A 12,527-nucleotide genomic window follows, 5' to 3' on the forward strand; every position below is an offset into this window, starting at 1 on the left:
GAAAAGAAAAGAAAAGAAAAAAGAAAAGAAGAAGAAGAGAAAAAAACAAAAAAAACAACACACACACACACAAAAAGGCGGGGGGGGGGGAAGGAAGTAGAAATAAACCTAAATTAACCTTTTTTTTTTCAGAATGACTTCAGATTGTAACTTGAAACTACATTCGTTTATTCTAAGTAGCTCTAACTTCGTAACTGCTATCCTCGCCATTATAAGTTGTAAATGACGCGGGGAACGTGCAGCTCACTTTATGCTATTGAATTACATTACCCACGAGCTGCTCCCGTGCGTGCATCGTGAACCAGTTTAATTATATAATTATTATTACTTATTATACCTAATCTAATCTTAAATAACTTAAAAAGATCCATATTTTTAGATTTTATTTACTTTTATAGTAATAAATAAAGAATAAATATGAAAAACAAGAAATAAAGTACTTACCCCACCTTCTTTTTTCTTGCCCTTGATTGTGAAGGAGAGTTAAACTTGATTTTTTTAGTGATTATAGTAAAGCACTTAATTTTTATCTAATTAAATAATACACCAAAGAAAATAGACTAATAACATGAAACAGTAGACAAATTCACTTACTTCTCAAAATTTTCCTGGCTTTCTAACTATGTGACAAGAGCCGTTACAAATTCATCCAAGCTAGTCAATAACTTTCCCACGGGAATGATGTTGCTACTCTGAGTGAAATTGACAGTTATCTGTTCAAAACACAACGTTATACAATACGCCATTTGATAGATGAAAAGCTGGACTTTCTACTGGTTATAGGTAATATATAATGAAGCGTAAGAGAGAACTATCAACAAATTGTGAAAGAGATGATATGACAAGTGGGTGTGGCAGGAGGGGTCTGATTTTCTATTTGATAGCTCTGTAACAAAACAAAATTGAAGGCTATAAAAATTATGGTCTGTTTGAGCAATAACGATTTGATAGAGAGTATTTTATATTTAATTTTGTACATTTTCAAGGGGTGATGGATAAAATAGGGGTGATGACATGCTAAGACAAAATGTGTCATGTGTGTTGCACAAGTGGAAATTCAGGAATTTTTCATACATTTCCTTGTAGAATTAAGAACTTAAGACTTGTATACTATTAAAATATGGATTATTAGCTAAGATTTTATGCTATTCTAATTGGTACAACATAAACAAAAAGTAGTTTAATAAAATTTTAAATGTAAGACACTAAAACCTTGTGTCATGCGCAGTAAAGTGTACCTGGGGTGATAGGGTTAACATGTTATGTTTTAGATGATAAAGGAACTAGTGGTATTTCCTTCTCTTTTTTGCCAACCAATTGAAAGAAAAAAAATTACCTATCTACCTACCAAGTTTTGTACAGCATGCTATCTACGTCATACATATATTGGAATGGGTGGGATCTGCAAAACATACAACAGCCCCAACAACTTAGTATGAAGACTTTTAGCACCATATCTTTTAACACTGTTCATAAATTCTGTGGAATGATAGAGCTGCATCACTCATGTCAGATCTTTTTTCACATTAAAACCATATTTCTCATAAAACCTTTTTGAACAATTCACATTATGCCTCCTGCATAACATTATTTTACAAGAATAAATCTCATAAAAAATTTTCAATGAAAGCTTTCATACATATCTTTCAATTTCTACTGATGCTGAAATATAACTTCAGTTGAAATTGGGTCTGAAGGCTAAAAACAGGAAAAATGTTTTTTTAAATTTTGATGCAACTGAATTCCTTTTGCAATTATTATAATTTTTTTTTAAAACTAAAGTTCACAAGACAAAAAGACTTTCTTAATAACAGAAGCTAGGGATATTATATATGTAATACTTATGTTTATTAACATTTAATTACTGAGCAATATTTCTAATTCAGGTATTTATTATAGCATGTTAAACTATCCATAACTATGCAAATTTAAATCCATTTTATCTTCACAAGTACATGTTACCCTAAGTTTATCACGGGTATACAGGAAACAATCTATAGCATGCAGTGCTTCTGCAAAACATAAGATAGAAAACTTACATCTTGTAGTAAAACACCTTTGATTCTCCAGTTGATGCAGCAGGTATAAGATGTTTGTCCAGTACATCCAGAATATCTTGACAAATATCACGCAGCTCATTTTCAACCTAAAGAGCAAGAGTCATCTTCATTTAATGCCATGTCATCACAGTTCACAATTTGTTCAGTATAAACATCTATACATATATAGACATATACATATACAGTTACTGGAACCACTTTTAGGAATTTAATTTAATAAAAATTCAAGAACATTTTCCAAAAAAAAAAAGTTTTCCTACTTATTTTCTTAGTGTATATATGATCTGGCTGTATCTTTGGAGATATCATTAAGCACAGTAGTGCTTAGCATGTATGGATGGGCCATGAAAAAATGGCCGACACATATTACGTATAGCTCATCATATTCTCAAATCTACCTTATAACAATTTAAGACTTATAAACTCCTAACTTGGGTTTTCAAGGTTCTTAAAAGCTATAAAGACTTTCAGTTTAGCCAGAAAACATTGTTTAAAGTAGAGAATCAAACAAGTAAAATAACAGCCAAATGTGCTGTTGATAATTCTGATTATAGCATCACAACGGCTAGCTCTTGAAGTTGTAGCAATGACATGTACTAAAATGTTGCATTTTAACTTTGAGAGTGAAAAAGCAGTATAGCATTTCACTAACTTCAATGCATGACGTCCATCAAGACAACTCATCACACCAGGCTAAAACTAATGCCCTTCATCAAAAATATTCACTGGTATTGTTTAAAAAAATGGGGGGAAACAAAGAAAAACATTTTTTGAAAAAAAAAGCATAATGTAGGGATTGCAATGCCAAAAGGTACAGAAACAAGACAGAGTTAAATACACAAAACCATAAAAAAATCCCTATGTCAGTAGCCATTGAGTCAATTCAGTTACACGTTTAGGGGAATTAGCCATTGTAAGACTTTATAGCATTATTCAGTTTAAATCCTTTTATTCAAACCCGAAAGATTTGGCTACTTATGTAGGGTTTTTTATATTCATCCCTACCTTGTTTCTGTACTTTTTGGCACTGCCATCCCCCCCTTTATCCTTTTTTGAAAAAAAAATTTTTTTACATCTATATTATATTATTTTACCTACAACTGTTATACCTTATTCTATCTGATTCTTTTTTATTTACATAATATGCATGCATAAACAGTTTCTCTAAAATGTAAAACAATTAGCTTACAAAACACTGACCTATCACTGAACTTCAAAAAAATAAACATTTCTTATACAACTTTGCAATAAAGATCATCTTCCACTATGAGCAAGTTGATTTAAACATCACAATTAAGTATGTTCAATGATTATACAACTTAGTGTAGTAACTACCATTTCTAGTTGCTGTAACAGTACAAACTAGTTAAATGAACTCTACAGAGAAACATGGCTTTGGGCAGTCTAACACTTTAGTAGTTGATTAACCCTACGAATACGTACTAGGTGAAATTCACCTAGCTCGTAACCACAACAGTAATTATACTATAATTTTTGATAAGTGTATCTTTACAAAATTTTGCAGATTATTAGTAAACACTACAAGGCTTTCATACACAAAATACCAGATTTTATATTAAGTATTAAGATTTTTTCTATTAAAAATTTGCTCATGAATTATTTCTTTCAGAATGTTGACTATCCAACATGCAAATTAATTTTCATTTTAAGATTAAAAATGCTTTTCTTTATCTAAAAACTATCAAGTTTTGTTTGTGCAATCTTTATATCCTTCTAGGTAATCATCAAATGTGTTTTGAATAAAATTTATATTTAATCTATTATTTTATCAATGCTAGCTCTATATGATGTTTGTTGATTTGACTGACCTTGTAACCATCATAAAAATTAGGAAATAAATCTAAATTACCTTTTTTGTGTGTTTTATGATAACTGCTTATTATAATATAAAATCACAAGTTTATTCTAAATAGCTTAAATCACGTAACAGGATAAATTATATATATTTATTAATTTTTGTTTTATTGACTTTTGAACCATGTTTGACTAAAAATATCCTGACACAAGTTGAAAATTAAGTACACCGGGGTATATTTTATTTTAGTTACTTTTATGATAATAAATAGTGAACACAAATGAAAAATAAAAAACTCATACCTAAATATCAAACATTTTTATTTTCAGTAAAGCTTTACATTTTATCTGTTATTTTCTTTACTGTAATATTATATTTGCTTCTCCATATTATTGGCAAGTAATCAAAGTATAATGAAAATAAAGGTTACAAATCAAAAATAAAATGTATAGTATCATTAGTATTGATCACAGAATTTCAAAGTATTTATAGTCGGAGTTTACACTTTTCACCTTCTCACACATATTTTCTGTAGTTATTTTATAGCTAGCAGATGGCTTAGAAACTAGAAGAATCAAAATGAATAAAGTTCCAAAGTAAATCTCCCAAGAGTTTCTTCTAATCTTTTGTACCTATTTCCTTTGTTTATTCTACCGTTAGTAGCTGAAGTAGAAACCTGTTGACCATAAAGCAATGAATCACCATTCCTGTTTAAGTGTTACTGTACTTTGAGTATTTTGACACCATCAATATCAAATAAGCTTTTGTGGCATAATTCCCACAACTTTCCCTGCTCTGAAATCACAGTGAGGTAGGACTGATCAAGTTTTTGACAGTATAATGGTTACAATGAGAATTGTCTACAGTATCATAAAATGCTTATGCTATGGCTTTATAAAAAGTCTGGGCCAATCCAATAAATGTGGCAGGTATTTGAATGTTGATCACTAAATGGACGTCTATTCAAATCCCAGCTCTGAAAACACAGTTGGGTAGGATTTATTGGCTTGCTTACACAGTACAGCAGTTGCAACAAGAATTATCTGAAGAACTATATAAAAGTGAGAGAAAGTATTTATGATATGGCCCTGTACAAATTTGCATCCGATCCAATAAACTCCAGTGGTTGGGATTTAGTGGTAATATAGGTGTGAAAGTGCTCACGACCATCCTGTTTCCTATTTTACCATGCTTACATAGTAACCGATAAATGCGTAGTTTCCAAAATTTTATAAGGTACAGTGAGGTTTCGATTATCATACATAGTTGCTAACCCTCGTCATAAGCCTTGTCCAAATTCACATGTTAAAAACAAAATTTTGTAGACTTTATATATGCATTTTTGAATACTAAAAAATTATAAAGGACTATCCTGTTACCATAAAAACCTACTGTAAGTTAACAGGTTTTCTAACTATGCTGTATTTGGGTCTAAAAAAATCTTATTTCTGTTTGGAAAATAGCATTGATTACAATACTTCAAACTCTCTAACAATATAAAAGCTTTTCTTTCACAAAAAACTTAGAAAGACAACAGAATTATGTAGAGGAAATGTAGAGCTTTCGATTGATTATAAACTTGAAGGTATAAAAAAGCAGGCGTAGATAAACAAATCTTCTCAAATGATGAAGTGGTGGGATAGAGCCAATATGGTGGATTTGATTAATATTATGATATCTCAGCAAATAGAAAAGGTAGGAGGTTCTTATTTTACATTCTAGCTTGCCAATATCGGAAATTTGAGTTTATAATTCGTATGATACTATAGACATTGTATTATGAGTATCATAAAATGTAATCTGACCAAACCCAGAAGATGACGTACCAGTGCGACACAAAAATTTATAAATAGCTTTCTTTTTTTATAATTTACTTTCAAATTAAGAAATTTGTGATGTATAATACTAACATTTTAATTAAAATCTACAATTTGATACCAGGTTTATTGACAAATATTCAGAAAATTTTGAATGTAAGTCTACAAATGTGATGACATGCCCTGTGACCCCTAGCCACCCATATTAATAGGGTTAAATGCAACAATTCATGATTGTTTTTAACAAGATCATAAAAATTAATATCAGTCTTGCAACAAATTAGCTGAAGGATACATATCATATTCAGACTTTATTATAATTAGCAGCATGGTACCCAATTTTGTAATAAACACTGAAATGTAAAAGCTTGTAATGAAAAATATCAATATTTTACAATAGAATGAAATTGAAAAAAACCTCTACTATTATGGTGCTATTTATATTTGTGTAATCAAGATTTAGACCTATGAAATTTGGCTCTAGCTTGCTCCCTTTTCCTAACATCCTTTATCTGCAGTCTACATTATCTTACAGTCTTGATTCTGATGATATGCTCTCATACCTTTATCAGAACTAATTTATCCAACCACCAGGTATTATCTATCCTTCACACACAGACATCTTAAACAACATTTCCTATGGTCACATTTTCCTGAAAGTGTCTGAATGCAGGAAGGTAGAAGTGAATGTAATAGCAGAAGTACAGAATTAACCATACATCCATTTTGTATTTTTTTTTTAGCTACCGTAACTTTAGGTGGGCTAAAAAATGACACTTTACATATATACACTGACTCATGATTTTTACTGTTTGTGTCTTCTTTGCATAAATGACTGCACATCTTACCTTTTTTTTTAAATACAATTTCCCAAAGTATAATGACTCCTTACCAATTTACAAGGCAACTGTCATGAGCTGCCAGGTGTCATTTGTTCAGTATGTAACAAAGATAATGGCTGTGTCACTTATTAGGTGCCACTTGCACAGAACTTTAAGTATTTCAGTTTTTATTCAAAAAACAAATACATATCAAGGAGCATCACTTGAAGCAGTCTTTACTACGACAATTTATTTTCTTTATTAATTCACAAGTGTCTGGTCATGCAGCAGCAATGACAGGCAAATTGGCATTTCAGTGTAATGGTCTAGAGTCTAGACAATTTAACAGGAGAATTCCATGCTTAAGAAACCATTATAAAATGAGCTGAATACTAGGTGACAACCACAGTGATTGCATAGACAAGTTCTGACCACACACTAAAGGCAGGCTGCCTTGCAGGAGGTAAAAAGACTATCTCTAGTGATGTTACCAGTGGACTTGTACACTGTTCTACTGATTTCCCATCTTTTGTTTTTTTCTAACTGTTTTCCAGCAGTTTCATTCTCTCTGAATGTTGATGAAGACCTTAATAGTGCAAAGGATGTCAATATCCTGCCAGCAGAGTTGTTGAGGATTTTGAGATGAGAGATTCTCTTGCAAGTTTGTCAGTTTTCTCATTTAGCTTTATGCATGCAAATCCTGGTACTAATCCAGGTAATGGTTTTACCAAGCAGTCACTTGCTTTCTGTTATCCACGTGGAGATCAATCGCATTCATTCTGAATCTTACACATTACTACCTGTAAGTCAATTGCAAGTATTAAACTATTGGCACTTTCTATTTATGGTTAGGCAATCAAGAGTAGATCTTACTTTGTGGCTTCTAGCACAATCCTTTTAGGAAGTTTGATTGTTCCACCAGCCTTAGACACAATGTTTTTCGCTCCAAGAGACATTAAACACCCAACCATATGTGGCATGAATAACGAGCAAATGTCCAAAATGAACTTTGAATAGGTGGGTTCAATTTTTTTTTTTTTAACATCATACCCGATCTCTAAATTTACTGTTTAACTCTCACTATACGGGCTCTGTTGAATTGACTAACCACGTAATCACTTTGTACTCATTAACAGTTGTTATAGTTTTGATAGTACTAACTTTTAATATAGTACGTGTATCTTCACAAAAAATTGGGCAGACTTTCAGTATACATTACAATCTTTTATATACAAAAAAGATTTGTCCATGAATATATTCAGTCTTTTTTTTAACTAGCCTGAGTGCAAAGTGATTTTCACGTTAAGATTAAAAATACTTTTCTTTATCTCAAACTTCATTTGCATAATCTTTAAAACCTCCTAAACACACTTCAAACATTTTTTTCAGTAAAACTTTACATCTTATCTGTTATTTTCTCTACTCTAATATATCTAAATTAATCTAAATTACCCTTTTATCTTTCCAGAATGACTTCAAATTGTAACATGAAACTACATATGTTTATCCTAAGTAGCTTTACACTTGTAACAGTATACATCTATTTATACTTATATTTTATTGTTTTATTGCCCTTTGAACTGTGTCTAACTATTGTTCATGGCTTTGTAAGTTGTAAATTACTTGGGGAACATGCAGCTCACATTACACTAACAAATTACTCTGAGCTGTTCACACATATGCCTCATGAAACTTTTTTATTATATTATTATTTATTTTACCTAATCTAATCTAATCTTAACTAACCTAAAAAGTTTCCTGTTTTTACATTTCAGTTACTTTTATACTAAATAAAGAATACACCTGAAAAAGACAAAATAAAAGTACTTAACAGGGACTTTTTTTTTTGCTGTTGACCATCGGTGACACTTACCTTACTTTTTCATACTAATGGTAGTAGTGCACTAAATAATGCACCAAAGAATATAGAATAACAACAAGCAAAAACCAGAAAATGTCCTATAACTATTACAATTTTCCTGGCTTTCTAACTGTGTAAAGAGCTGTTACAATTCATCCAAGCTAATCGATATATTTCCCATGGGAACAAAGCTTGTATCAAAAGAGAAATTGATAATTTTCTGTAAACAAAACAATGTAATACAATATGATAATTCATTTGACAGATAAAAACCTTGGCTTTCTATTGATTACAAGTAATATAGTATTAAATGTAAGAGAGTACTACTAATAAATTCTGAAAGAGAGGATATGACAGGTGGATGTGGCAAGAGGGGTCTGATTTTCTATTTGATGCCTCTGTATTCAAACAAGACTGAAGGCTATAAAAATTATGCTTAATCTAAGCTATGACAATATTACAGTGAGTAATTTACACTAAATTTTGTACTTATTTGAGTGCTAGTCAATAAATTAGAGAAGAGGAAATGCCTAGAGCAACAAAAAATTTAATTTTCTCACACTAGGGAAAAATTGAGTATTTTTTTAAATATTGCCTTATAAAATTAAGAACTTACAACTTATATACTATTAAAATATAGATTATTAGTTATGTTTTTATGCTATACTAATTGGTATAACAAACAAAAAGTAGTATAATTAAATTCTGAATATAACTCATTAAAAACCTTGTGACATGCACAGTGAAGGATGCCTTTGGTAAATTTGAAAAATTCCAGTGGCACTACCTGTTCATTCCACATGCACACATCTGAGACCTGGTGCTGCTGGATTATCTCAGTGGGGGCTGTATAGTACCTGTCCACACTGTCTCCCAAGGTGCCTTTTTGGCAAACCCAGTTTTGTTGGTGCTTGTGGAGTTTATTGTTGAGCTAGAATGTCCTATGTAAAAAGGGGAGTGGCTCAATGATGGAGTGCATGGTCTTTACATTATAGTGCCTTAGTGAAGAGTTTTGCTTGTAGGTGCTGAAGCTCATGAGGTACAAAGCTTTATTGGGGCTGACTGAAAGACATTTCTTGACCAGATTTAAATAGGTGTTTTGTATTTTCTAAATCTTATCTATATGTGTAGCACTCATATCAATCATTGGTAATTCATAATCCAGGGTGAAGCAAATAAGTCTTTGGTAGAATGCAACCAGATGGCATTCTTTAGCTCTTATTTCCTAGTACAACTTTCAGCACATTGACAACTTTGGTAGTGCTGCTTATTATGGTCTTAACTATTCTCATATGGGCTCAGTCATTCTGACCAATCTTGCAACCATCAGATAACCATCAATGCATCCATACTATAACTTTTCTTGTGGTATGTGTAACTTCACAAAATTTGACAAACGTTTAATAAACAAGTTTTGTACACAAGAAAAAAAATTTAAATTTACTACTTTTACTAAAGATTTGTCCATGAATATATGGAGTCAGAGCATTGCCTAGTTTAAGAACAAGATGATATTCATGTTAACTTTGAAAACACCTTTATTCATTTTTCATTTTTCAAATTTCAATTGAATGACTTCCAAAACCTCTTAAATGAATGTCATATATTTTTTTACAGTAAAACTTTATATCTTTTTTGGTTCTTTGTATGTAACACAAAGCTACATAATGGGCTGTCTGTGCTATGTCCACCATGAGTATCAAAACCCAGTTTTCAGTTGTGTGAGCTCTCAAACACAGAGGAACTTTATATAATATAAATATTATAACTTTATATAATAAAAATCTAAATTATATTTTATTCTTTCTAGAACGACTGCAGGTTATAGTTACATACTGAATAATGTAATGCTTTAGCTACTTGCAAGCATGCTTCATGAACAAATTTTATTATCATTTTTCATTATATACAAAACCTAACTATCTAACTTAAGTATATAATTTTTACATTTTAGTTATTTTTATAACTAAAATGAAATTTAGTATTCACATTTGGCCTCTTGTTTTTTTTGCTGTCACAGCCCACCAATGGAAGTGGAGTCAACTTTTTTTTCTAATGTAATTTTTTTCTAATTAATTCTAATTTTTTTTCTAATATAAGAATACATAAAAACAGAATAACAACACCCAGAAAGCAAAACATTTTTTTACCTATTATAATTTAAATGGCTTTCTAACTAAGCCATAAGTACCTTGAAATAATTCCCTTAGCTACTCAATCTGAACTTGGAGATGGTAACTTTCAATCTGTATATGAAATAACTAAAAATCTGTAATGAGAACAATGTAACATTATATGTGATTCAGAATATAAAAACTTTGTCTCAATATTAATCATAAAGTATGTAACAGAAAATGTCAGAATTATTGTCAATTTGTGAAAGAGAATGTTACAGGTAGGCACAGCAAGTGGGTCTTACTGTCTAATTTATGTCTCTGTACACAAAGAAGACTGAAGGCTATAAAAATTAGACTTTGCATTAGTGATATCTATACCATAATAAATGTTTTATATTTAAACTCAGGACATGAAAAAGGGGTGATAAAAAGTAGATGGTCAAGATGTAACAAATGACAATTCTAATAACAGAAGATTGAGGATTTATTTAAATACTTCTTTTTAAAATTAGGAAACAAACATATATAATATTAAAGTTTGATTTCTTAAGTATGTTGTGATGCCCAGTTTATTTGTATATATTAAAAATAAAGCAGTTTAATTGAATGTAACTTTACAAAAGGTTGTGACATACACACTTTGACCTACCCATAGTGAGAAATTTAATGCTGCTTGTGAGGTTGTCTGTCAAAGGCATCTGTGTGCTAAGCTTTGCTTACAACATTCTGGAGTACAGCAGAGGCTCTATCAAATCTTAAATTTAATGCAAGATGCAATCATATCTCAGCAGGTAAGAAAATGGCTCAATAACACAGGAATGGTCATCAGTCATGCCAAAACCACAGTCACGCTCTGCACAATCAAGAACAGACATGCTGGTAAGGACAAATCATCACTACTCTCCCTCTGAAGCACTGAAATACTTAGGGGTAGCCTTTGACAACAACAGCATCTTCTTAGACTGACAAGTTGGCCTATTTATGGCATAGATATTGAGGAGGACTGAAAAGAGCAACAATCTTTGAGACAGAGTACTGATTGTGATCAATCTGATTGCCAGCTTCCATACTTCACGATGCATTTTCTGGTAATTAGTACAACAACATCTCATTTTACACACATTACCCTAATGCCAATTTTCAGCATTTTTTTTCAGCAAGAATTGCAAATGGACTCTATAGTAAGCAACTTCCTGATGTAAGGCTACCACCAAGTGTCCTGACCAACTTCAATGGTATTCCGTATATCACCTACAAATTCAGCATTCTTGGTCCAGGATTTCTTTCACTGCAATAACCACCTAATGATGATGGAAGTAGTGGTTCAATCTGACATGCAAGACTTCTAGCCTTTCAGGTGATGGATCCTTCATGAGTTTGGGTAAGAATTTGATAACGGCATTAATCCATATTTCATAGATGCCACCTGTTGTTCAGCTATGTCGATATTCTGACAACAGGTTGGGTTAAATAAAGGTGGAGATTTGAACACCATTAAAACTTGAAGCTCCATCTTTATATGTATTTGTTGTTCTGTGTACTTTGTTAACTCTCTAAACACGGGCTCGGTCAATTTGACCGACCACACGACTTCTTTATACTCATTTAGTCTTTATAGATTTAATACTTATAACTCTCAATATAGTGTGTACATCTTTATAAAATTTGGCAGACTTTCAGTTAATGTTACAAGTCTATCACATACAAAAAATCATATTTTTTAGTGAAGTATTTTTAATAAAATAAAATAAAGTTTTGTCCGTGAATATATTGAGTGTTTGTTTTGAATAGTCCATGTGAAAAGTAGTTTATGTTAAAATTAAGAATAATTTTCCTTATCTCAAAAAATCTCAAATTTCCTTTGTGTAATCCCCAAAACCTCCTAAATGCATTTCAAAGGTCTTTTTTTCAGTAAAATTTATAGTTTATCAGTTATTTTCTCTACCCTATCTCAAAATGGGATGGTCAATTCAACCGACCTCATAACCACCAAAAAAAAGAAATCGAAATAAACCTAAATTTCTAGAATGACTTC

The 12,527-nt window shown here is 31.2% G+C and overlaps 1 protein-coding gene across 1 annotated transcript in view; it reads right to left on the minus strand.

The window, feature by feature from the left end:
- The window catches only part of LOC106462550 (14-3-3 protein epsilon), a 67,086-nt gene that overhangs the window by 19,927 nt on the left and 34,632 nt on the right, over positions 1 to 12,527 (minus strand). Inside the window, exon 3 of the mRNA XM_013922486.2 lies at positions 2,040 to 2,146. Within this exon, the coding sequence (XP_013777940.1) occupies positions 2,040 to 2,146 (107 nt within the window). The remainder of the gene's footprint in view (positions 1 to 2,039; positions 2,147 to 12,527) is intronic.

Source organism: Limulus polyphemus, unplaced genomic scaffold (genome assembly GCF_000517525.1).
Source record: "Limulus polyphemus unplaced genomic scaffold, Limulus_polyphemus-2.1.2 Scaffold1196, whole genome shotgun sequence".
Lineage (NCBI taxonomy): Eukaryota > Metazoa > Arthropoda > Merostomata > Xiphosura > Limulidae > Limulus > Limulus polyphemus.